General features: G+C 38.9%; 1 protein-coding gene across 2 annotated transcripts; it reads left to right on the forward strand.

Moving 5' to 3' along the window:
• Positions 1 to 206: 206 nt before the first annotated feature.
• On the forward strand, positions 207 to 22995 carry afg1lb (AFG1 like ATPase b). Of its 2 annotated transcripts, none has more exons than XM_033991230.2 (13): positions 207 to 356; positions 490 to 758; positions 3469 to 3526; positions 3825 to 3926; positions 4179 to 4306; positions 8537 to 8636; positions 10669 to 10727; positions 18123 to 18205; positions 19633 to 19703; positions 20027 to 20127; positions 20827 to 20967; positions 21126 to 21230; positions 21976 to 22995. In XM_033991230.2, exons 1-13 carry the CDS (start codon positions 260 to 262, stop codon positions 22120 to 22122), a joined length of 1461 nt encoding a protein of 486 aa, XP_033847121.1. In that variant the 5' UTR covers positions 207 to 259; the 3' UTR covers positions 22123 to 22995. The 2 variants fall into 2 exon arrangements, with proteins under 2 accessions (XP_033847121.1, XP_055088274.1); XM_055232299.1 differs by lacking the exon at positions 21976 to 22995 and adding an exon at positions 21353 to 21431.
• The last annotated feature ends 291 nt before the right edge of the window (positions 22996 to 23286 follow it).

The raw sequence follows: 23286 nt of genomic DNA on the forward strand, positions 1-23286 counted from the left end.
ATTTGTTTACAAATGCCCCAGGCCGTGAAGATGTCGGTTATCTGATCATCTGTAGTTAGCTTATGACATACATCTCCGACAATAAATGGGTTACCATATGGTAAAATATCGTTAAAATTTAACCAATTTATATACTTGGAACGTTTATAATAATTAGGTTATTAATTAATTATAAACCATTTTTTTATATTTATACAGAGGACTGAAGAAACATTCTGTTCACGTGAATATCAATAAAGATTTGTCACTTTGAAGCATCATGGCGGCTTACACGACACCAGCAGCTTATGGACGCTTACTTAAAGTTTTATTAAATGACACTGCAAATACTTTCATACGTTCTCGACTCAAATCAGGTAACGAGACAAAATCATATTTCGTCGTGCATTAAATACATCTGTAGAAGTAGATGGTTTGGACGAATACCTATTGTTAAAGTGTGCGGTGTGCATTCGTTTACTTGCTAGTTTAACCTCGGACACTTTCTAGATTACAGATATTGGCGCAAATCCTTTTATTGCTCGGATTCCTTTGCGGTCCCCGGTGTCCCCATAAAGGACCACTATGATCGGCTGGTCCAGAGTGGATGTTTGCGGAGAGACACGCAACAGAGACTTGTGCTCCTTCAAATGGCGCAGCTGCAGGATGCTCTGATGGACTACAGCAACAGCATGTACCACAGTCCACCTGCTGCTTCTGCGAAGGATTCACAAGATGAAGGGAAAGACTTCACTACAGGATCACTGGCTCCTAAAAAGGTACTCTTAAAAGAGACGGTTTTAATAATTTAATTAGTAAAACCAAATGTCCAAAGCATATTTTTCTTACTATAACATTGAACTTGCAACTATAAAATCAATGATATGAGAAAATTAGGACATTTTTGTTCAGGGATAATAGAGGACAAGATAAAAATGTAGTGTTCATGATGATTATGGTGAGAAAAGACATCACAACGTACTACTTCCATTTCGTCTATCCTCACTGTCTAATACATTGCAATTCCTCTAGTACATGATTTATGATATCAGACCTACACTATGTCTAGGTTTATTTGTTTGGAGTGCAGTTTGCATTGAATCAATGTAAATTTGTTTCTATAATTCATGATTATTAGTTCTTAGCTCAACTATATTGTAGACGGAATAATGATAATGATAGTGGAATTAACCAAATAATCCTGGCATCTCTGCGGTACATGTCTCATGTGAATTAAATTCAGATCTTTATTTCTGGTTTTCCCTTCTACAAATTTCTCTGTGTAATTATTCTCAAAAAACTGTAATTGTTTTGGTAACTTGTGTTGACATCCAGCCCATGAATGGCCCAATGAGTTTACAATGTACTGTGGCCTTAATGCTGGTGACTATGAGTCCAGGTCAAAGGGAGGGTAGGGTTATGGGAACTGTATTGTACATGTGAGTTTGGGACCAGTGTAATGCAGGGGGCTGTTGTTGTTTTTAGGTCAGGAGAGATGACTGTCCCGTATGTCACGTTGGGAGTTTTTCTGTCGCTTAGCTGGCACAAACACATAGGGTTAGGCAGAGATTTTGGAAGGGAACAGAGCAGACCTCCCGCTGGGCCCGTCCCAGCACCCCTCTCATTCTCTCACCGTCCCATGCAGTAATGAGGCGATCCCTATTGTCTCTGCCACTCCTGTCCTTTTTGCTTTTGATTCAGGACTGTGACAAATACTTTGGTGTTACGCTATCAACACCACCCCCTCCACCTCTCTCAGTGCACCTTGTTTCTCTATCATCCATAGACAATGACTTCGAAGTGCAATTATTCTGAGTTTGGATCAGGTCATATCACTGTCCTTTTGGTGTCTGGACTCTCTGTGAAAGTGCCGCCATTGTCCTCACTAACTGACCAAGTTTGTGAGGAGGGTACACTTGACTTAATATTGACCTGACGTAGCGTGGTCAGCCAACAATGGGCTATTGTTTCTAAGGAGCCACTCTCAAGTCAGGTTTGCATACAGTGGTTCTGTGCACTGTATATTTACTTCTAAACTAAGCTCTCACACTCTCACAGATCTCTTCTATTCAAGTGCAATGAACATCAAGGCTGTTAGTAGCTGTGCGTATGAAGTCACTGCTGAGACAAAGGCAATGGCTATGTCCCGCATGTGAACCACTCATGTGCAAGTCTATCTGCTCTAGCAGGAGGTGACACAGGGCTACAGATCGCAGCTAGACAACAGTTCATGAGGGACAGCCTTGTCCTTCTCCACTCTGCCATAGCAAAATGGCTGCCAGCCACCACTGACAATTATCCCACAATAGCAGAGGGCAGCTTGGGAAGTCAGGGAGAAGTCACAGTCTGTTATGCCAAAGCAGACAGGAAAGACTTGTTGCTCTTCCAGTATGTCACTCCATTCTGGGCAGTCATTGGAGAGACAAGGCAGTGGAGAGGCATGGTCAGGGCACAGAGACGGAGGATGGCATAACAAGTTTGCTTTTCATTTAGTTTTCAATTGACCATTGTCTGCATTTACCAGAGTCAAGTGCACCTTATTCTGCAGGAAATGTGTTAGGACATTGAGTACTTATTTTATGAAATACAAATTTGAGAAAAAAAAACTCTGCTTTACCTCTAAAGTGACCTTCGGTACAGAACTTTTTTTTTTTTTTTTACATTAATCACTTAACATGATAACGTGATTCTTAATAATACTTTTTTCTATCAGACATATCAGAAATGCCATGTCATATCATTTTAGATTTAAATGTCAAATTATTTCTTTACAAATAATGTTTATTACTTATATTGGTGCACAATCCATTCACATGTCTTGATTTGGATGTTTAGGATTTTGTTTCAAATTTAGTTTTGTGTGTAGGTTTTTGTATTCAGTGTGTCCTAACAAAGCCTTTGACATGTTTGGGCTATTTAATATTCTGCACTTAGTAACACAAGGCATTTTTTTGAAGCAGGGACCTTTTGATGATAGGAGGCAGGCAGCACAATGACTTCCAGCGGCACCTCAATGCAACAGTACCATATCACAATTAGCAGCTCTAAACGGGCCGCACAGACAAGTCCACTCCATCTCGAATAGAGCCTCATCCAGCCCTCTCCGTTTTGTCTGACAAATCCCCCCATTGTTCCACTGATGATGCTTTTCTTTCGTGGGAACCCTGGCTTGTCTTGTTGATTAGATCCCCTTTGTCTTCGTCCCCTGCAGCGGGTTAGTCTGGAGAATGTGAAACCTCGCACTGTAGTGGTGGCTTAATGCCTCAGCATACTCTGTTTATCAAATCGTGATTTGGTCTTATATGGTAATGAATAAAACAACTACGTTTATGTAGGTCAACTGTTTAGCGTCTTGGGGTTGTAAATAAGCAAATAATCTATGCAGAATCCCAGACTTAACTTCTGGGTGAGTAGTTGTTCTCATAAATACTACATAAAGAAGTTAACAATATAATCAGAGTAATTTTGCATGTTTATTATCATTTGAAGGAAGAACCCACTCAGCTGCCTCCACCCCCCAAAGGCTTCTATATCTATGGAGATGTGGGTAAGAAAATACATTAACAACATAAATAGCAAGTGCAAAATACATTTTTTTAGGCTGATGTTTTTGTAGGTTGTTTACTTGTTTTTACTTAAAAAATTTATTTAAACTTCGATATCGAACTTATAACTTATATAGTGTATTAATTCTTAATTTTGATAAGGAATTATAGAATAACTCTAGCTCAACAAGTTATAGCATTTGAAGATACCTACTCCCATATTTTAAATGGTTTAGTTTTCAATCATTAAAACGATTATTGTGTTTTATAAATGTGTGTTTTGTCTCTTTTTCTTTACAGGTTCAGGAAAAACTATGCTGATGGACTTGTTCTATTCCCATGTCCAAAATCAACAGAAAAAGAGGGTGCATTTCAACGACTTCATGTTGGCCATCCACAGAAGTTAGTTTCCACATATGTTCCTCAGTAATAACAAAACAATTGCTACTTGAGATTTTATTGCAGTTTAGTGACTCCAAATGTGGCGTCCATCCTATATTTATCTTGTGTTTGTCCTAAAGCCGCGCCGTTAATTGCCTACTATTATGCACGCAGGTGAAATTAGCGCTCTATTCAGTATTGTCAGTGGGTCTGGGTTGGCCATGCAGGTGTGCACTAAGATGTGGTTGACGTTTGTGTGTGCTGCTTTTAAAGGGATCCATCGGAGGAAACAAAGCCTGCCAAAAAGAGGGCTCGGGAAAATGTTCACCTACGACCCCATAGCACCGGTCGCCATGGAGATCGGTGCCGAAACCTGCCTCCTGTGTTTCGATGAGTTTCAGGTGAGTTTGTGTGTGTATTGCGTGTGAAACTTTCTAATATTTGAAAGCATTATTGAATATTAATTCAGTAATATTTAAAACAAAAGCATGAATATACCAACCTAATTTGTACAAAATATGCTTATGAAAGGTAAGCTTAAACTTAAACTAACAAATACAAAACAATTCCAATTGGATGCAACACTACTTTGTTTTTCTATTTTATTTACAAAATAATTTGAGTCATGTTTTCCCACAATTTGTATTTATTTATTTATTATTGTAACTTATTTAATATAGACTTTTCACAGTGGAACAGTGGGAAGCTTGCTTGTCTCATAGTAAAAAGGTTTACTAGATTTTTGAAGAAATAATTGTTATAGTAATAGTAATGGAAGAATATGGTTTTCAGCAATTCTCAAATCCATAAAATTGTATGAAAATCCTTACAGATGGTTGTAAATAAACAACAAATATAAAATTGAATATATTTTTTCCCCATGCCTCTGTATAAAGGTGGCAATATGTGTGAAACTTGTAGCCTGTTGGTACTGTTGAAAGTTAAAACATAACTGGGGACATCTAGTGGCCAAGTACATGTACAGCAATATGACATAACTGAATAACTGTGTAATGTGTCTAAACCTGTGTATTATTCTGTAATATAAAACATTTTGCTATTACTATGCTCAGGTGAGTCAGTGAATGCCCCCTTATTATGTGTTTACGCTCATACATTCAGCTAATTGGCCCCAAAGCCATTACTGCTGATCTAGACAGGCTGTTTGAAAACTGAATATAGACAACTAAAAGGCACTTTGATTCATTAGTGTAACAGATATTCACAGCATTTCATCTTTTGGTGTTCCAGGAGAGCATCACTAGCGAGACCCTATCTATTCTTTGTTACTTAGTCATTCATAGAGGACTAAAGGAGTGGAGTCTGTATTATTAGTCAAACACACACATCTTTTAGCAGCACTGTTGTTCTTCCTGATATCATTACTGTTAATACCGAGGAGGGCAGAGGTCACAGAAGGTGTGCTTGCTCTCCTTTGTGCTTATCAATGCATCTGCAAGGATCAAGAGCTGCTGCTTTTATCCCTGGCGTCTTTCACATTATAAACTGGCCGCGCTGTTTGTGGCGTTCTCATTGATTTGTTTTGTTTTGCCGACGCGCCTTGCTTTGCTGTTTTCACTTGTCGACTGTTGCTACTGCTGGCTTGAATGGAGAGGGACATGTGTGTAGTTGTTTGTGATGCATAAATAAGAGGTTGCAAGGATTTAAGGGGGATGCTTGAGGGGGGCCAGCACACCAATCAGCATCTTCCACCACTCAGCCATGCAAATAAGGCAGTGGGTATCAGTGCTTCCTTAAGTGAGTGGAGCTAGAAAGCGACTAGCGGCGGCGGGTCAGATGAGATCTTATCCTCTTAAATGCTAATGACATTTCTCCATTCTCTTCATTAGCGCCATGCCATTATCAGTAATTTGTGCCCCCCACTCCACCTCCCTCCCATCCTCCTTTTGTGGCCCCCACCACACACACGGCCTCCTCCTGATGAATACTTGCCATTGAGAGGAACCCAGAAGATGAGGCAGAAGATGAGTGAGAAGAAACTGCTTGAGCGGCATTGTCTCAGAGCACCCCCAGTCAGCGCACAGCCTTGGCAAAATCACTCACAGGTTGTGTAAATAAATAGGCTATAACATCAAAAGAGCTTTAATTTGGCACACACGTAGCTAGTAATTGGATGCTCATTTGAATATCGGCATTGGCTGATGGAAGATTTTTTGTCTTTGCACAAGTGCCACCTTTACCTTTTTTCAGACACCCTTCATTTAATTTGGCAATCAGTATACCCCTTTAGAATATACCCAGGTTTCATGAACAAAAACAAACCAGGGTTCCCTAAAAGGTCAGTTTTAAATGATTCTTTTGATATGAAAATCAAATCCAGCGGTTGCCGGAAATAGGGCCCCCCTTTGTAGAGCGACTTGGCTTTTTTTCTGTTTGATTCTCATTACAACAGCCACTCGCACACCCTCTACTCATTTGATGCCCCCTAGTCACCTCTGCTTAGAGCAAAATCAGGGCACAAATGTTAATCAAGTATTGGCAGGGGCAGCGGGGCTAATATGCAAAAGCAGAAGACCCTCCAGAGGATAAAAAGAGGCGTATGCTGTGGGTATGGCCCTCAGAAGTGCCTGCTGTACACAAGAAAGTAGCTGAGAGGCAGAGAGGGAGAAAACAAGGAGGAGAGGCGCTCCTTCTTTTTGTTCAACACATCTTGATTTCTTTAAATGTCCAAATGTTGTGTTAAATGAATAGATTTCTTTATCTTGGATTTTGGGATTTGGTAATCGCCGTAACACAAAACATTTTGAGCCATTATCTCATACTGTCGATAATGCAGTAAACTAGGCTGTCCACTTTTGGATTGAACCCTACAATCAAGGCTTTATTAATTATTGTTGAGGGATGAAACACACTTTTTGTTCACTGTAAATTAATCTAGAACTGAGTGTTGAAAGTTTGTGAGAAGGGTCCCTCTGATAATAGAGGCTCTGGACCTGAACATTACACTCAAGACTGTGAAATATAAATTACATCCTGAGATAATTTATGACAATCTGCTAAATTGTTTACCTGTACCACACCACTATAGATTGTGTAATTACTCAAACCACCACAGACCTGTTTATGAAATGGGTGCTTGAAGGCCTAGTCCTGCCTGGAGTTTCATAAAGAAATAGTGTGACTGGGTCTTCTTTATACTGTCTAACACTGTAATTGTGATCCAACTGATTATCTTCTTACCAATCACTTGAATAGTTATAATGTTGAGTTAGTTGTCAAGCTTAATGTGGCTTAATTACTATTAATCTAATATGAACTAACTCTATATGGCTGCCGTTTTTATTTTACTGTCATTGCGTTTATTCAATGTCTTTTACTGCGAGTAGCTTATATTATGCACTTCAATAACTAGGTACATTGCCCGATGCGCATGATTTCTCCTCTGCCAATACTCAAAGAACAAGGGAGGTGAAGGGGACACAAGAGAGCGGGAACAAAAGTGAGAGTCCTGTCTTTCTAAATGGAAAGGCCACAGCTCTTCATGTGTCAGCCCAGAGTCATGAGCGGCCTTGTTCCATCGCTGCAGCACGCCTTTGTTTAATGTAGATGATGGAGATGAAAAAGGCAGCAGACAGGCCTTTGTGCAGAGCTTTTATAACCTTGTAGCACTTGTATGGGGCTCGTCTATGTGGCTTTAAATGGCCATGGTCAACTTTGTATAGAGTTGCACAAAACACTCCATTCCCCATAATGTAGATATTTTTTAAATATTTCTTTTCGTAAATTGTTGAGGATGAATTGGTTTTCACAGGGTTACAGCATGTTTGACAAAAGGTAATTACTGACATATTTCCGAGAGTATATACTATCTAGACATAACAGTCAACAGTGCATCCAATCGATAGGACAGATTTGTCCTAGAAAAAATGTATTGCAATAATTTCATCTCACTCCCACATAGCCACAAAAATTCTTTATTTATTTTATTTATTTATTTGGAACTCTATTTGCTTTTGGTAGAAAGTCTTCTCGGGCTCCTTTAAAACTACAAATCCCACCATAAAATCACATTATATTAGTTCCATATTCATGGAAAAATAAAAACCATTAGAATCATTACACTATATTCAGTACAGTTCATACATTTGATTAATTTAAATCATCAGAGTATAATGTTTAATACTCCACAGTCATTGTACATCACAGACATTACCTTTGTGTTTCTTGCTTTTCTCTCTGTCACTGTCTTATATATCAAGTCTTCAAGAGGCTACAGTCTGTATATATGTGTCTGTACATGTATGTTCGCGTATGTATGTGTGTGTATGTATATGTATGTGTATGTACCTGTACGTTCATATATGTTTGTGTATGTTTGAGTATGTACTTGTATGTTTGTGTATATTTGTCTATGCTTGTGGATGTTTATGTATGTTTGTGAATGTCCGTGTATGTACGTGCATGTACGCATGTGCTATGTGTGAATAGTCATGAGCAGACACACAAAGGCCTGAATGAGAGTACCTGAATGACACTAATCAACATGGAGTGTCAGTGGCGTGGTTTGACCTTAAGCGCACACAGGCAACATCAGGGAGAAAGATGTTTTAAGCAGCAAATCAATGTGGCCCCTCACATTCTTGTGCCTCTGTGTTGTGTGCTTGTGTCAGGTGACCGATATCGCAGACGCCATGATCCTGAAGCAGCTGTTCCAGACATTGTTCACAACAGGAGTGGTGGTGGTGGCAACATCCAACAGAGCTCCTGATGGTAGGTTAAAGCAGGACTATGATCATGGAAGAACTGGATCCTAAATACTGAGCTCAATTTAAAGCACTGATTCCATAGTAGTACTAAAGATGAAGTAGGCTTTATTCTCAAAAACAAAATAAAAATCAATCTCAGTATTGATTTTATGAACATTAACATGATAGACTTTTATTCATGGCCATTGAACAACAAAAAAGTCATTCCTCCAAAGTCCAAACTCAAGTGTACCTTAATCTTAGTCATGAAAAAATAATGAACTTTGTTGTTAAGTTCACTGAGGTCCAGCTGTTACCTGCTAATACACTATAACTGCACCTACTAGTTCTAATAATGAAATAGTTTGGAAAAAAAAACAGTCCTAAACTGTAATAGGTGAAACGGGTGTGTGATTTGTGCCTGATGCCTTGTCCTTGTCCTTGTCTAAACATGCAGTGTGACAGTGAAAGCAAAAAGTTACATTTATGTCAACTCTTTATCATTATACCAATCAATTGTTGGCATTTTAGACTTAAATTAAGGTGTAGGTTTTGTTAAATGTTACTGTTTATTAAGATGTCCTCTACATTCTTCCAAATAAGCAAAGAAATGGAGAAGATAATGGGTCAAAAGCAATATATAGGTCATAGTAGAATAATATGTTTGCTTAACTCCTTAATATTAATTTCTGACACTTTTCACTTAGTTTAGTCATATTTTGATGATGTATTTAATATAAACAGACTGATGTTGATGCTAATCATGTTTGTCAGGTGTTAAGAAGATAGTGATGTCAAAGCCTCAAGTGAGACTAAAGTGTAAGGCTGTAATATGCTTTTCCTGGAGAAGCCCACGTCTGTTATATGTACTAGCTTTTAAGAACAAAGCAGTAAACTTGAGTAGATGGGCTTCTCTGTATTAATTACTGGGTTAATGGAACTATGAAAGCCATAAGGGGCGCCCACACATGAAAGCCGTATGTTTTACATCTTTATTGATGTGTTAAGGAAATAAATCTTGAGCTGGTTTTGTTGGTTCTACTGATGGAGTTATATCAGATTGAAGAAGGTTAAAGGATTGAATAGGGGCCATTTGTTAACAGGAGCTTGCATACATTATACATTTATGGCTCTTCTTAATTGAACAGTCACCACGGCAGCGGCCTCAGCAAGGCTCTATTTTATGTCAGTGAGATGACTCACAAATACTCTTATTGTAGTTCATTTGAAAGTGAGTGCAAGCTAATGGATCAAGTATATATTCAAATAAACTAAAGGTCAAAGTTTGTAGCCAGTGTTATTTTAAAAAAACAACAACAACGCATATACAGTTTTGTCTGTCTGTAAACATAGTTTACTTTACCACCACGTCTGTATCAAATTTGATCAATTCTGTCTTGTTGCAAACATATAGTCTACATTTACAATAAATGTAACAATAAAGGTGGCCTTGGCATTTTATAAATGGACCTTACTTTATAGAAAGTGACATCAAAACGTAATGAATAACTCAAAGTTTATATTAACAGTTGCCATAGGTTATCAGTCTTGTCATATGCCCAGTACAAGCATCCATTACAGAAAGTGTGCGTCAGGTCCCGATGTAGTAAACTAACGCTAAAACATCAACAACAACCACTTGTTTAGCATTTCGCAGCTGGACAGAGCTTAAGCCTCGCTGCCAGTGTGCCTTTGTCCCGTTTGTGTGTGAATCCCTATCTGTTTTATCTGTCTATCAGGGATGCTACTTCAGATGTAATTTGTTCCAGCCGAGCTAATTGAAACCCCTATTCACTGGGCTGCTGTGGACATTGTCCACGCTGAAAAGGGACAGTCTTTTCTCTCGCCACTATTGTTTGGGAATGTAATGAATTTTATGTTGCTGCCGGTACAGAAATCCATTTTTCTAGCCCCGGTCCGGGTGCTTTTGTGGTGCCTTCCCCACCCATTTATCAGCTCATCAATAGCCACTTTATGTGCCAATCTGCAACAGGGGAATGACATTATTAGGAGGCTAAACAGCAGCGCTAATACAGGCCCTTCTCTTCCTCTTTCAGATCTGTACAAAAACGGACTTCAGAGAGACACGTTCCTGCCTTTCATCGACATGCTCAAGGTACAGACAGAGTCATGTCCTGTTTTTTAATTTATTCATGTGTTTACAAAAACGACAACAAAACAAACTCCAGCACCCATCCAAAATATACTCTTATGCTGTGTAAATATGATATACAAATCTCTGTAGGTTCAACATAGGTGGATATAGATGCTGCTTTTGCTTTGGCCATTAAAGAAACTGAGCAGCTCATTCTTGGCAACAAATTGTAGGAAAGTCAATTCTCTTATGTTCTGTTATGAAAAGGGGGGCTGTGATACATTATTTTGGACTGGATTTAACTGCTTGAGTCAGGAATGGTTCCAGAAATCATTTTAATAAAGTATTCTCAAATCGACATTCGACACTTGCGTATCATGACGAGGAAAAACATGTTAAGTCTGTGTTTCTCAGTAGAATGTATTGCAAGATAATTATGACATTAACTTTTTTATATATGTGTTGTGCTGCATGTTCAAATTTGTGGTTGTACACAGAACACTGTGTGCCCTTCTCCTGTCTGTCTTTTGTAACTTTGGTGGTTTGATGTTTTCCTGCTCCTCGGATATACCCATCACAGTGTCACAAAGCCGTCTTTGATCATACCAGAGCACACTAAAAGACTCATACAAACTGGCAGAAAGGTAGGGATATAGGAGAGACAGCGCGCACAGGTAATGTGAATGGAGTGACTGACCCATGCTGCCACTTGCATTTCAAAAGTAAAGGCTTGAAAAGGAAGACCAGAGGGGAGAGAGAGAGGGAGCCAGGCAGCTGTTTTACAAAATAAAAAAAATCTGCTTTGCAAGTTAAACAGGTATTACCATTATACTGATGATCATTCATGTATTTTGGAGTGATCAAATGGTTAATAATTGCATCATAATTTGTGGTTTGCATTTTGGAACAGAGCAGAGGGGCATTCTTCCATCTTTTATTAGACTTGACATAAAAGTGGTCTTTGCAATCCTCATATTTGTATTAGGATATTTTGTCATAAATTTGGAAATTCACAATCCTCTATACACTGCAAGGTTTGTAAAATGGAGCTTATAGTATATACAGCAGCCTTATGAACATCTGTGGTGGCCTTTGTACACATTTCAGACACAGGAGGAGGCTCTGGGGTGGTGGTTTGGGCTTCAAACAGCACAGACTTCTTCAGTTCTGCCTCTGGTGATGAAGATGTTTGACAGTCTGATGGAGCTTGGAGAGGGCTGCCATGAATGGCTTTGGTGACTAACTCCATCACTAGTCTAAGGGCTAGAACCAGTGAGGAAGGTCTGCTCTCTTCAGGGACAAGGCCTATGAAAGAGCCAAATCGATGAGTTTTGGATATGATAAGAGGGCAACGTTTCATGTTTATATACAGATAAGGATATTACATTTTGAGTTAGTTATTAAAGGTCTACAATGCAACTTTTCTAATGGTGAGTCTGTAATTTTCGTGTCTCCATTGCTTACATTTATTCAATTACAGTCATAGGTTTTTTATTGCTTAAAAGTAGCGTGAAAAACATACGTTCTAACTAGCAGGGTCGCCTCTCCACAGATCTGACCTGTTACTCTGCTTGCAGGTGTCACATGCTTGTGTCCACGGAGATGAATATGTTTAATACCATGCAGTAGAACATTCAAGGCAAAGTAATAACATGTCCTCATAGAAAAGCTACATAGTACATCATAGTGCAAATAAATTACCTGAAAACATGAAGGGATATCCTGAGGAGACCCAAGGAGCCTTCTGGCCTCAAACACAGCATTGGTGTTTGTCACATCCTGGGTCAAATTCTGAAGAAGTTTGGCCTCCTCTTTAATTTGATGATGTTGCCCTACCTACCCCTAACAATCTAAACATTGCTATGGCTCATCATCTCCCTTTTTAGCGCCTTCTTACAAACTTGCACCCTCCCATTCCCAGCCCAGCCCAGCCCCGCCCTGGCCCCGCACCACCCTTGCCCCCTCTAATCCCGGACTTCATCGTGCTCCTGAATGCCTGTTGTCCCTCTTGGCCTCCTCTCTTTCAGGGCACTGTGTTCTCCTTTGTCGGGACATCTGGTTTTGCTTGGATGGGGGTTTGGGCCCATTCTCTTTAGCAGTCCCCTCTGTAAAGTCAAAGCAGTGTTTTAGGGAGGTCACAGCGCTAACTAGCTCACCTCTAAGGCGGTGAATTGTGGGATACGATGCTGGAGGTTTGGGTCCTGGTGCAGCTTTGACTGGTGGGTGTATGGCTGAGTGTTTCTCTATAGCAGTGGATGGACTAACTGATGGTATGATAAAGTGTAGAATGACCTTTGACCTCTCCTCCCTATCACCTGAGCTAAAAGACTGGAGGTTAATCCGTGGCCTCTGTCTGTGTGGGATGATGTCTTTATTTAACCATTGACTTCTCATTATATGCACCCTATTTCGAGGCCATTCACCCCCACATGGATGCACATTTGTGTATTCAAAATTATTGAAATTCCTTATTCTTAATAGTTACATTTGTTTTGTGTTTAGTGAAAGTACGTGCCCTATTGCATCAGGATGGGCATCTGCCTTAATCTTATGAACCCTATCATTAAGGTGCCACTTTTACTTCTTCATACCTTCAGTATGTATCACATCAATGACTTTCTGATAGCTAGACAAATATATGTAAAGTTGGACTCTACCTTACCATATTAAATGGGCAATTCTCAAAAATATATTGACTATATTCTTCCATAAACATAACCCTATAATTGTTTTGTTCTTTGTATGGAACTTCACATTTTTCGAGGGCAATGACAAAATCTGATGCTCAGTTTAAATTTTGTGTAGCTATTCTGATAAATGCACAAAGAAAGTGAACAAACCATTGCTTTTGCTCTTGTAAAGCCAATGATAGACTCTATAGGTTGTCACAGCGTCTGTTAGTACCTATAGTGAAAAACATACTCTAAATGGTTTACTTGAAGGGTCTGTTTTAATGGACCGTGTTTATGTCTACATTGTAACTTAGAAGAGGACAGGGAGAGAGAGTCTATCTTCATGTTCTTTATTCTCTCACTGTACTTCTCTATCGCCCAAGGTTAGCTCTCCATATTTTGTAGCAGAATAGTGACTTTATTTTCCTGGCGCTTGTTCGATTGCAGCTCAGCACAATGGGACGTGGAGAGGTAGAGGCACACAACCCTGAGGCAACTTTGAGTACCCCTGGATTCCCTGCTGTTTTTAACCCTCCTTTTGTGGCACTTTTCTTTGCTTTTTTGCGCAGGGCATTGTTAATAATTGGAAATGTGCTGTGCAGTTAGCGGGAGAGGAGAAATAAATAAATAAAAATCAGAAGATAAATTGAGGATTGCAGAGGGAAGAGGTGCTCTACTGAAGGTCTGACCCAATCCAGTAGTCGCTGATGTTGGGTGACCGACGCACACGCATGGAGGAATAGTAAGGGCACTGGCTACATGTTTTTAGCTGATAATTAGATTTATGTAACTTGTCTTTATATTTTTCCTCTTTACTTATACAATCTATGATTAACCTCGGCTTGTGTTCTTCTTATAGCACAACTGTCCATATGTGCTCTGCAGAGGTGTGGACTTGTAATTGTGTCTTGGGCTTAACTCAACAAAAAATATATGTGCTTAAAAAACTGTTCCCGTTCCTGTAAAATGAAACAATATCCATCCCATGAGAAGGACCGTTTACAAAACCATATACATTGCTAAAATACAAGCTCAATACTTATATGGCTTATATGGTATAATGGAACTTGGAATTCAGGGCATAGGAAGAGAATCCATTCAAAAGTATTTACACTGTTTGTGCATGACTTAAGTGTAATATTTAGATTTGTCTGTGACATAAATCATTGTAGCCATTTTTTTTTTATTTGTCTGTGACTTTAGGAAGTTCTATGTGTCCATTTCTGAAATGTGTGTGTGACTAAGTGTTGTCAAGCAAAAAAATAAGAGAGCTACTAACCATTAATCATGTATAACACTATTCATACTGTTTATATTTTACTATACATAGTTTCACAGCAGTGGTGCTCGGCCCACTTGGAAAGCTCAAGCTTTCCCAGCTTTAGACAGGCCCTAAATGCATCACCTAAGGGTGGATCCGTGTCAAAAGTCCTGGTGCGTAGCTGGAGGTTTGTGCACGCTAATTACCGATCTGTGAATGTGAAAACAGTGTTTTGTGTGTGTGTCTAAGACAGTTTTGTGCACCTCTAAGATGATTTTTATGTGTACATTTTGAGCAGTTCACATGTATTTGATATCAATAATTTAATGGCTCTCTTATTTTTGTGCATGACTACACTTAGTCACGCATGCATCAGGAATTTACAAATACAATTTCCTAAACTGAAGTCATAATGCAAGTTGTACACAAAGGTAATCATTTTGCTCTCCTGGTAACTTGGTGAAAACATAAGTTGGGAGAGCCACAAAAGTGATCTTGTCCCCTCCACAATGATAGAGCATTTATTCTGAATTATGTATGATTGTTTTAAAGGCTTTCTTGATGAAACTGAAGTGTAGAGAGTTTGATGAAAAGTACTGTAGCAGATTCTGTTTCCTTTGGTGCAGTTGAGGCCCTGCTGGTCAGGTGCAGACATTACACCCTCACTTCTTTCCAGTTTTGTCTCTTTATTAGCTCTCCCCAGGGACTGAGAGTGGGGGGTCTCCTGTCCTGTTAGCGTTTGGGCCTAGTCCTAAAAAAAAGTTACCCAGAGAGGAGCGGCAGTGACTGGGGAAGGTTGTGAGAATGACCCTACCGAACAAACCATGGCCGTCCCGGGACAGTCACACTTTAGGGGATAGATCATTAGGTGTAATTAGGGTGTTCACATTGTCACGTATCCCCCTGGCTGCTCCAAGAATGAAGCAAATCACCAGATCCACCCCCATAGGCCCGGACACTTTGATGTCATGAGAGTCGTCCAGAACTCCAGCGCATAATGGCCGCTCTCCCTCTCTGTCTTTCCTCTTTTCTTCTATATAAGACACACACGCTTGAATGGTCGACAACCTTTCGCCTCCCTGTCCCCCTCTCTCTCTCTTCATTCCTTTTGGTTTCTTTTGGAGCTGTCCCACCCCGCGTTTCATTGAGGCCCTGGTCAATGCTCTCGCAGACCAAACAAAAAAATCATCAAATGTTTTCCACAGTGGCTTAATGAGGGAGTGGACTTCATCTGGGCCCAATAGTCAGCTATCCTTGGCTTTTGTTGCAGCTCAATGGCACGCCGCCCTCTTTGAAAAACTCTAAAGCAACTTTTGGTGAGCAGAGGGACAGAGGAGAGATACGGCATAAAGGCAGGGACAGGAGAAAGGCCGTGTTTTTATGCTAAACGGAGCGTCCAGAGAGAGTGGACAGGTCGCACAATGAGGTGATGGGAGCTACATGTGTTTGGATGACTTTGTTCTAAAGAGACAGCGTTTCTCATGACTGTCATCTGTCCTTTTCTGAGCATGCGGGGCTAAAGAGGAGAGATGCTAATTTGGAGTTGGGTGTTGTGAGTAGGACAAGTACAAATTATGTGGACAATACTATAACAAATATAGGTGACATATGGAAGATTGATGATAATTTGTCAATTGAAATTGAAAATGTGATGTTGAACACTGGCTATGATCTGTTACAGTTAGTAATGTAGTAATACAATTTTACAATTAAAGATATCTTATTTTAAATATTTAATTAAAAGTAAACAAAACTAGAAGTATGTACATTTCAAATTTACTGAGAAAAAAATTACCATCCATCAAGACCAGTAACCTTCTGTCCTTCAAAAAATTATGAAAATATGTAGTGGACAAATACTATTATAACCTTCCTAAAACCTTACAAACTGATCATAATGCCTGGACAAAATAATTTAACCTAACTTCACATACTTAATTATTCAACTATTTTATAAAATCCACTCCGCTGTCTTTTGCTCTATTGTTCTATTTTTTCCATGTGCTCCCTCTGTCAGATATGAACTGTTGATGCTGAGTTCAAACTTCTCTGGCAGTGTAAGACGTCAACAGGATTCATGTCAGCGAGTGCAGCGCAAACTGTAATCATCACCTCCCCCGTTTCCATCAGAGAAAGGACCCCTCTGCGGTAACTGGCACGGGTGGCTGAGGACTGCACTATGAAATCAGTGAATTTTCTGCCACTGGCCCTTCCTCAGAGCCTGCTCAATAATTAGTAATCATCACAAAGCAAGGGCGACGGAAATACTGCATTCTTCTGCGCTGTCAACTTTTTCTCTCACACAAACGGGGTTGCTGCTCCGAGCCAATTGGCTGAATCAGACTTAATAACAACCTGACAGAGCCTTCCCTCCCCCACGCACAAAAGGGAGGTGTCATTTCATCAACCCAGGCTGACCTGCACGTCGGGTAAATAGACCCATCCGAAATGAAGGGGAAAAGACTGGAAAAAGCAGCTTTTAAGCTGTAAACTTTACTTGGATTTTAACTTTTTAAACAAAGAAACAAGAAACATCACAGAAATAAAACAAATATTTGACAGGTAACAAAGGTGCAATAAAGGTATGTTGAATTAGAGCGGGGCAATACAGGACAATTTTAAATTTTATGGGTTTTTTTAACTAATACATTATATTTTCATACATGATTGTAGTATTTTAGGAGTTATTGTATTACTAGAATTGGTTGTACTGGAGTTCAAATAATCTTTACCTATTTGCTTTTTTCATCTAGAGAAATATGTGTTATATTAAACACCAATATATTTATTTCTTGTTCCACCACTGTACAATTATTAACAAAACCATTCATTACCCTTAAGTATATACATGCAACATTGATATAACTTTTTACCAATGAAACCAACTTGAAACCAAAAAGGAGCAAATTCAACAAATAATATAAATGTCAAATGTCATCACTGAGTTAGTCCTCTGTCCTTTTTTCCTATAGTGACAGTAGAAAGATGGAGAAAGAGAGAGCGGAGCCTGAGAGAGGACAGTAACACAATCAGCAGTGATGATGGCTGCAGATATTTATAATCAGATGGAGCTGGGATGCGGGTCATTACTTGATTATCGTCTGGAGAGGATTGTCAAGTCCGTACTCCTTCGTCCGCCCACTCATTGTGATCTGTCGGCTTCCCCCTCCTCAGACACAGGCTCATCTCAGTCACCCCATTCTACATACAGTCAAATAGAACATTTACATTTCTATCAACCATAAATGAACTAGAGTATATTATACATTCAGACAAGCCAAAATGAAGTTAAATAACCGAACACTCAAGACAAATTAAAAGTAGTGCATTGTACTTGCTTTATGTATAGTATAAAAACAAAGAGGTTAATTTTGTAGACTTGTTTGTAGTTGTTGTTACTGCCTTTTGAGGGCGGAGGCCAAGAGTAATGCGTTCACAATCTTGAATAGGAAACTAATCTTAACTTTTTATTTTGTTGTACAGAAGCACTGCCACACCATCCACCTGGACACTGGGACTGACTATCGGACACTGGACATGGAAACCGCAGGGAAACTCTACTATCTGTAAGTCATTTATTATAGCACAAATTGACACATCTTAATTTGGCAAAAATAACTCATCTAGACATTTGATTCGTGGTGAGATGATTCTAAAAATAAAATTACTATGTGCACAAGTACATATAGGTGACCCCATACCCCTAATCAGTCGTGAAACACAACACAGGAAAAGTAGTAAAGTACTGTACTTAAATATACATTTATCTGTACTATTTTTACTTCACTACATTTGAGAGAAGGTCTCTGTACTTTGTACTCCACTACATTTTTTAACTGAACTGAAAAGTAAAAGTATTTTTCATCATTGTTTGAGACTAGCTGAAAAGACTGAGGGTTTATTTTTAACACATTCATTTTTTTCATGTGATACTGTTACATTTACAAAAAAAATTTGTACTGAGTATTTTTTTTTTTTTGCTCCAGTGTCTGTATGTTTACTTAAGTAGCAAAATCGAGTACTTCTTCCACCACTGCCCCCATTTGAGAAAAACATGCCATCTCAGTTTTTCTAGTCTTGTATAGGGATATATTTGCTACACACTGGCATTTTGTTATAACCACATTCAAAATCTTATTTTGAACTTTTTAGGACTCTAGGCCACTGTGGCAAAATTCTGTTTGTTAGTTTCTAATTTGTTGTTGTTACATAAACAGCTTCTATTGTGTTTGTATTTTATAGCACAATGTAAGCCTTAAGAATTTTCATATGCACTTTATGTATGGACAAGGATTTCTAATATGAAAACAGGATGACAAGTGCCTGCACACATAAGTGGACTGTCATAAATACTAGGCCTTAGTACATACAACAGCACTGTAGCCACTTTTCAGCCCATGTTTGTTGGCCAACTCATCACAAGGTTATTTGGCAGCAAAGAAGCAATAATAGAGATAGCGCCAACAAGCTAGGTGTACACGAGGAGAAGCCAAACACACAAATAACGAGTGCAGCAACAGGAAGATTTATAAAGACCTGCATTACCTTGAGAGATCCGTGAAAAGAGTGAAAGAGGAATCAATAGAGCATGAGAAAATGGCAGTGCTTTAAAAGCTAGTTTTCTGTTTTGCTCATTACATATACACATACACACTCACCCACACTAGACCACTGCTGCTCATCTCAGTATTGGGGCTTTCAAGTGCGTTGGTCTTTTCACTGTATGTAAATAGAGTGCATCACACAGCCTTTTTACCTGGAGTTAAAACACACGCACACTTCTCAATCTAATTTCGACGCGCATTCATGGGCTAATGCTGGTCTTTACAGCCTAACATCCTGTTCTTTGGCGACAGAGTGAAAAGCTAAGCACCTCCCCACTCATGCACTCCACGCCACCACCGTTTGATGTAGCCACTTCAGCTTTATTAATTTCATATCCTATTATTAATTCTCTATTATGTTTGACTGTGTTTGTGTGCAACTCTTCCAGCACTCAGGAGGCTGGGTCTGAGGCCTTCTTAGACATGCTGTTTGACGAGCTGGCCTTGCAGCAAAAGAGTGGTAAGAAGACTTCAGCTTTATCTGTAGTTTGTTCCTATGGAGATAGTACAATATTGTGGAATATTATTGGACAGAAAATATGGTAATAATATTATGTTTACTCCTCTCTGTCAGGATTATCTTTGGAATGGTTTCATGTTAGAAATATATATTTATAATCTGAATGTATAGCTAATATTAGGTTATGAACATAATAACACGTAAGATGTAATTTTAAAGGTTTGTATTGTAATAATGTATCAAGTTTTATTAATACTGACAAGACATTACTAGAGAATTACTGCACATAAACACATATCAGTGTAAAAAAAATATTTTTGTAGCTATAGTGCCTCGAGTGCTCAATGTCCAGGGCAGAGAGGTGACTCTGAGGAAGACCTGTGGCTCTGTTGCTGACTGCACATTTGAAGAGCTGTGTGAAAAAGTGAGTTTATGACTTTTATTTTATATTAAACATGCTTTAAATTACACAAATGTCCATCTCCAGTGTTTTGAATCCACACAACCGTGAAACACAGTTTTTTACAGTTCATAGCACTCCCTTTCAAAACAGCACCTAAAGTAATACTTAATGAATGACTTCTGACTGGTCTGTTGTTGCCATTTTCAGTTCCTCGATGTTTATCACTGCCACATGATGTTGCTATTTTTTTTTCCATTTCCCCACTTAGTTCTAATCAAAAATAGCTAAATTTCAAAGCACTTCTTCGTTTCTTCCCCTTATTTCCTCTCCACTGTTTTTTTTTTTTTTACTGCGTGTGTTTTTGTACACATTTTATCTCATCATTGTTTAACCCCAGGCCCAAACATATGTCTATTCTTGACTGAAGAAGAGTCTTGTTTTGAAGAAATAGATTAAGATATCCTAGTAATTCAAGCAGAAGAACACAAAGCTACGACAGGTAGTTATATGATGACAACAGCTTTTACAATTATATTCGCACTTGCCAAGTATTTTTGGTATATGTATGTAGTTACTTATCCACACAGTGCATTCTTATTTTTTCTAGGGCTGCATTCTCACCTTGATTTAAAAAAACATTTATTATCATATAATTTTCCTAATCTAATGCCTGATTAGTTTGCTTAACAGATTTTCTCTATTTTTCTCTTCTATTCTCAGCCTCTAGGAGCCGGTGACTACCTGGAGATAGCCAGGTCATTTGACACAGTCTTCATTCGTCATGTTCCTATTATGACCTTGGATCTGAAGGATGAGGCCAAGCGCTTCACCACACTCATAGACAACTTCTATGATCGAAAGGTAAGGATTACAACAGTTATAAGGAAACTTGGAACTAGTTTATCACAACTTTTGTATTGTCTGCTATACATCTGATTTTTGACTGAAATCTATTTGAATTTGGAGCATTTGTTTGTTATTAGCTTAAACAAATAAACTTTTTTGCCTCTATGATCCAGGTGAGAGTGGTGATACAAGCTGCTGCTCCTTTACATAAACTCTTTGTCCGAACTGGTGGAAACGAAAGAGACCGACAACTACTGGACGATCTGGGACTGAGTGATGTGAGTATATCTGAACGTAATTCAACATGGATAGACTCAGACAGAAACAAAGAGAAAAGTATTAGTAAGCTTTATTGAATGAGTTATATATCTGGAGCTCAGGCCAGTTTGATGGCATTTAGGAGATGTCTTTCGCCTGAGGCCTGTAGGTGGTGAGGCTGAGGACAGCGAAGGGGACGATAAGATGATGAGAAGCCGAAGGGGTGCTAGCAAGAAAGTGGGGCGCGGTACAAACTGTGATAGTGGTTTAAGTTTGGCAGACTTGTCGTTGATTGGACAAAGAGGAGTTGCGGTGAGCAGCAGGGAGAAATAACTGGAGTGAGGTGATAAAGACTGAGGAGCAGGTAAACTCTGGAGAAGCTATATGGTAGGTGGGAGCGCAGTTAGGTCTTCCAGGCTGAATTCACACCATTCCATATCGCATGTACCATTTGTTAATTACACTTAAAGGTACACTAATATTTTTGGCCTGCCATATGCTTGTCTTCATGGCTGTTGCTTTCCTTGGAATATTCCACAGTATGGCAATGGCAAACTTATCTATCACGCAATGATATAATAATTGATCAAGTCATGTATAAAAGACACATAAAATTGTACCTCTGGAGTGTTTTTCATGTGAACCTTGTATTTTAACAAATTTGGTTTCAGTACTTGGCTAAAATTATACTCTATTTTCTTTGAATACATATTTTCAGTACTCTTTCCACCACTGATACAGTCATTTTTATTTTATTTTTTTCAGAAAGCAGGTGAACATCTGTCTCTGTTCACTGCAGAAGAGGAGATTTTTGCCTTCAGTCGAACAGTGTCCAGGTTGATGGAGATGCAGACGGAGAAGTACTGGACTGAGGGAGACCGCAGGCACAGCAAGAAACAAGCAAACCCTTAAAAACGTATGAACAGGCAAGGTATATTACCTCTATGCAACCAAGTACCTCTATAGAGAGTTTGTTTTACTTTCTGCTTAAACTGGGCCCATCTTGGTGTTGCAATACCGCTCCCTTGTGGACTCTATGCTGGTGTGTCGTTAAAGGTTTTTGAAGAAAACTCAACTGGTGCAGCAGACTGGTAAAGAGCTGTGCTTCAGATTAGCTAGCCAATGCCATCTTGTGGAGAGATATGGAAATGACACATAAATGCATAAATGATTACTATTATTTTATAGTCTACTTATTATATAGTCTACTAGAGTCAAGCATACTGTGACAAAACGTTTCAATTTAAATCTGTATAGAGTTTTTTTTATATTTTGTTACAAGAATTGTACTAGTTGTGCAATAGTATCTTTTAAGTGGTTAATAGTATCTTTTAAGTTGTTATTTTTACTGTAATTTCTCACTCATCTTTATTTTAAATTTTTGTTTTGCTTTTTCTCATTTGAATGAGAAATCATGGTGTCTTTTGTCTTGGTCGGTAAAACAAGATAGTAATGTGACAGTACTTGAGTTGGTCTGTAGGTGGGAGCAGAGGGCCTTCTATTGCCACAGATTGGTCACTGCATCGATCCAAAGATGAGGTCATTCTAGTGCACCATTGAAGGCTGTTCTCACTACAGAGAAAGCAAGGCAGCCTCAGTACCAGCATCTCAGTTATGGTGATGTAATGGTTTTCTTAATATTTGAAATGAAATAAGATACATGCATGAGCTACTTTTGGGTGCATTTGAGGTAAATGCAGATGAGGAGGCATGGAGATTTCATGCAAGTGTGCTGGTTTCAAATGAGATCAAATGAATAAAGATGTTTAAGTAAGAGAATCCTGCCATGATTGTATATTTGTTTTCTTTTTTTTTTTTTTGTTTCTGGTCCAGTTTATGTGTGGTGAACTGTCAAAAAGACATAGCTGAACAACATATTAGAAAATTCATACTACTCTAGATGAGTGGCTCTGTCCTCAACCTCGTGTCTTAATCCCGCAGGTCAGAATCTGAAGAAATCCTCTCTCTTTTTTTTAAAAATCAGATCTAAGACAAACAAAGGCTGATTCATCCCACTATTGTCCATTAATGACATAGTGCAATCAGCACTGACCTGAAAGGCCCTGAAAATAAAGG

This window comes from Periophthalmus magnuspinnatus, chromosome 24, assembly GCF_009829125.3.
Source record: "Periophthalmus magnuspinnatus isolate fPerMag1 chromosome 24, fPerMag1.2.pri, whole genome shotgun sequence".
Lineage (NCBI taxonomy): Eukaryota > Metazoa > Chordata > Actinopteri > Gobiiformes > Gobiidae > Periophthalmus > Periophthalmus magnuspinnatus.

Excerpts from the sequence above, each read along its gene's own strand:
- afg1lb (XM_033991230.2), top strand. The coding sequence starts at position 260 with ATGGCGGCTTACACGACACCAGCAGCTTATGGACGCTTACTTAAAGTT. Across the intron at positions 357-489 it reads ACGTTCTCGACTCAAATCAG|ATTACAGATATTGGCGCAAA; the intron begins GTAACGAGACAA and ends GACACTTTCTAG. Across the intron at positions 10,728-18,122 it reads CTTTCATCGACATGCTCAAG|AAGCACTGCCACACCATCCA; the intron begins GTACAGACAGAG and ends TTTGTTGTACAG.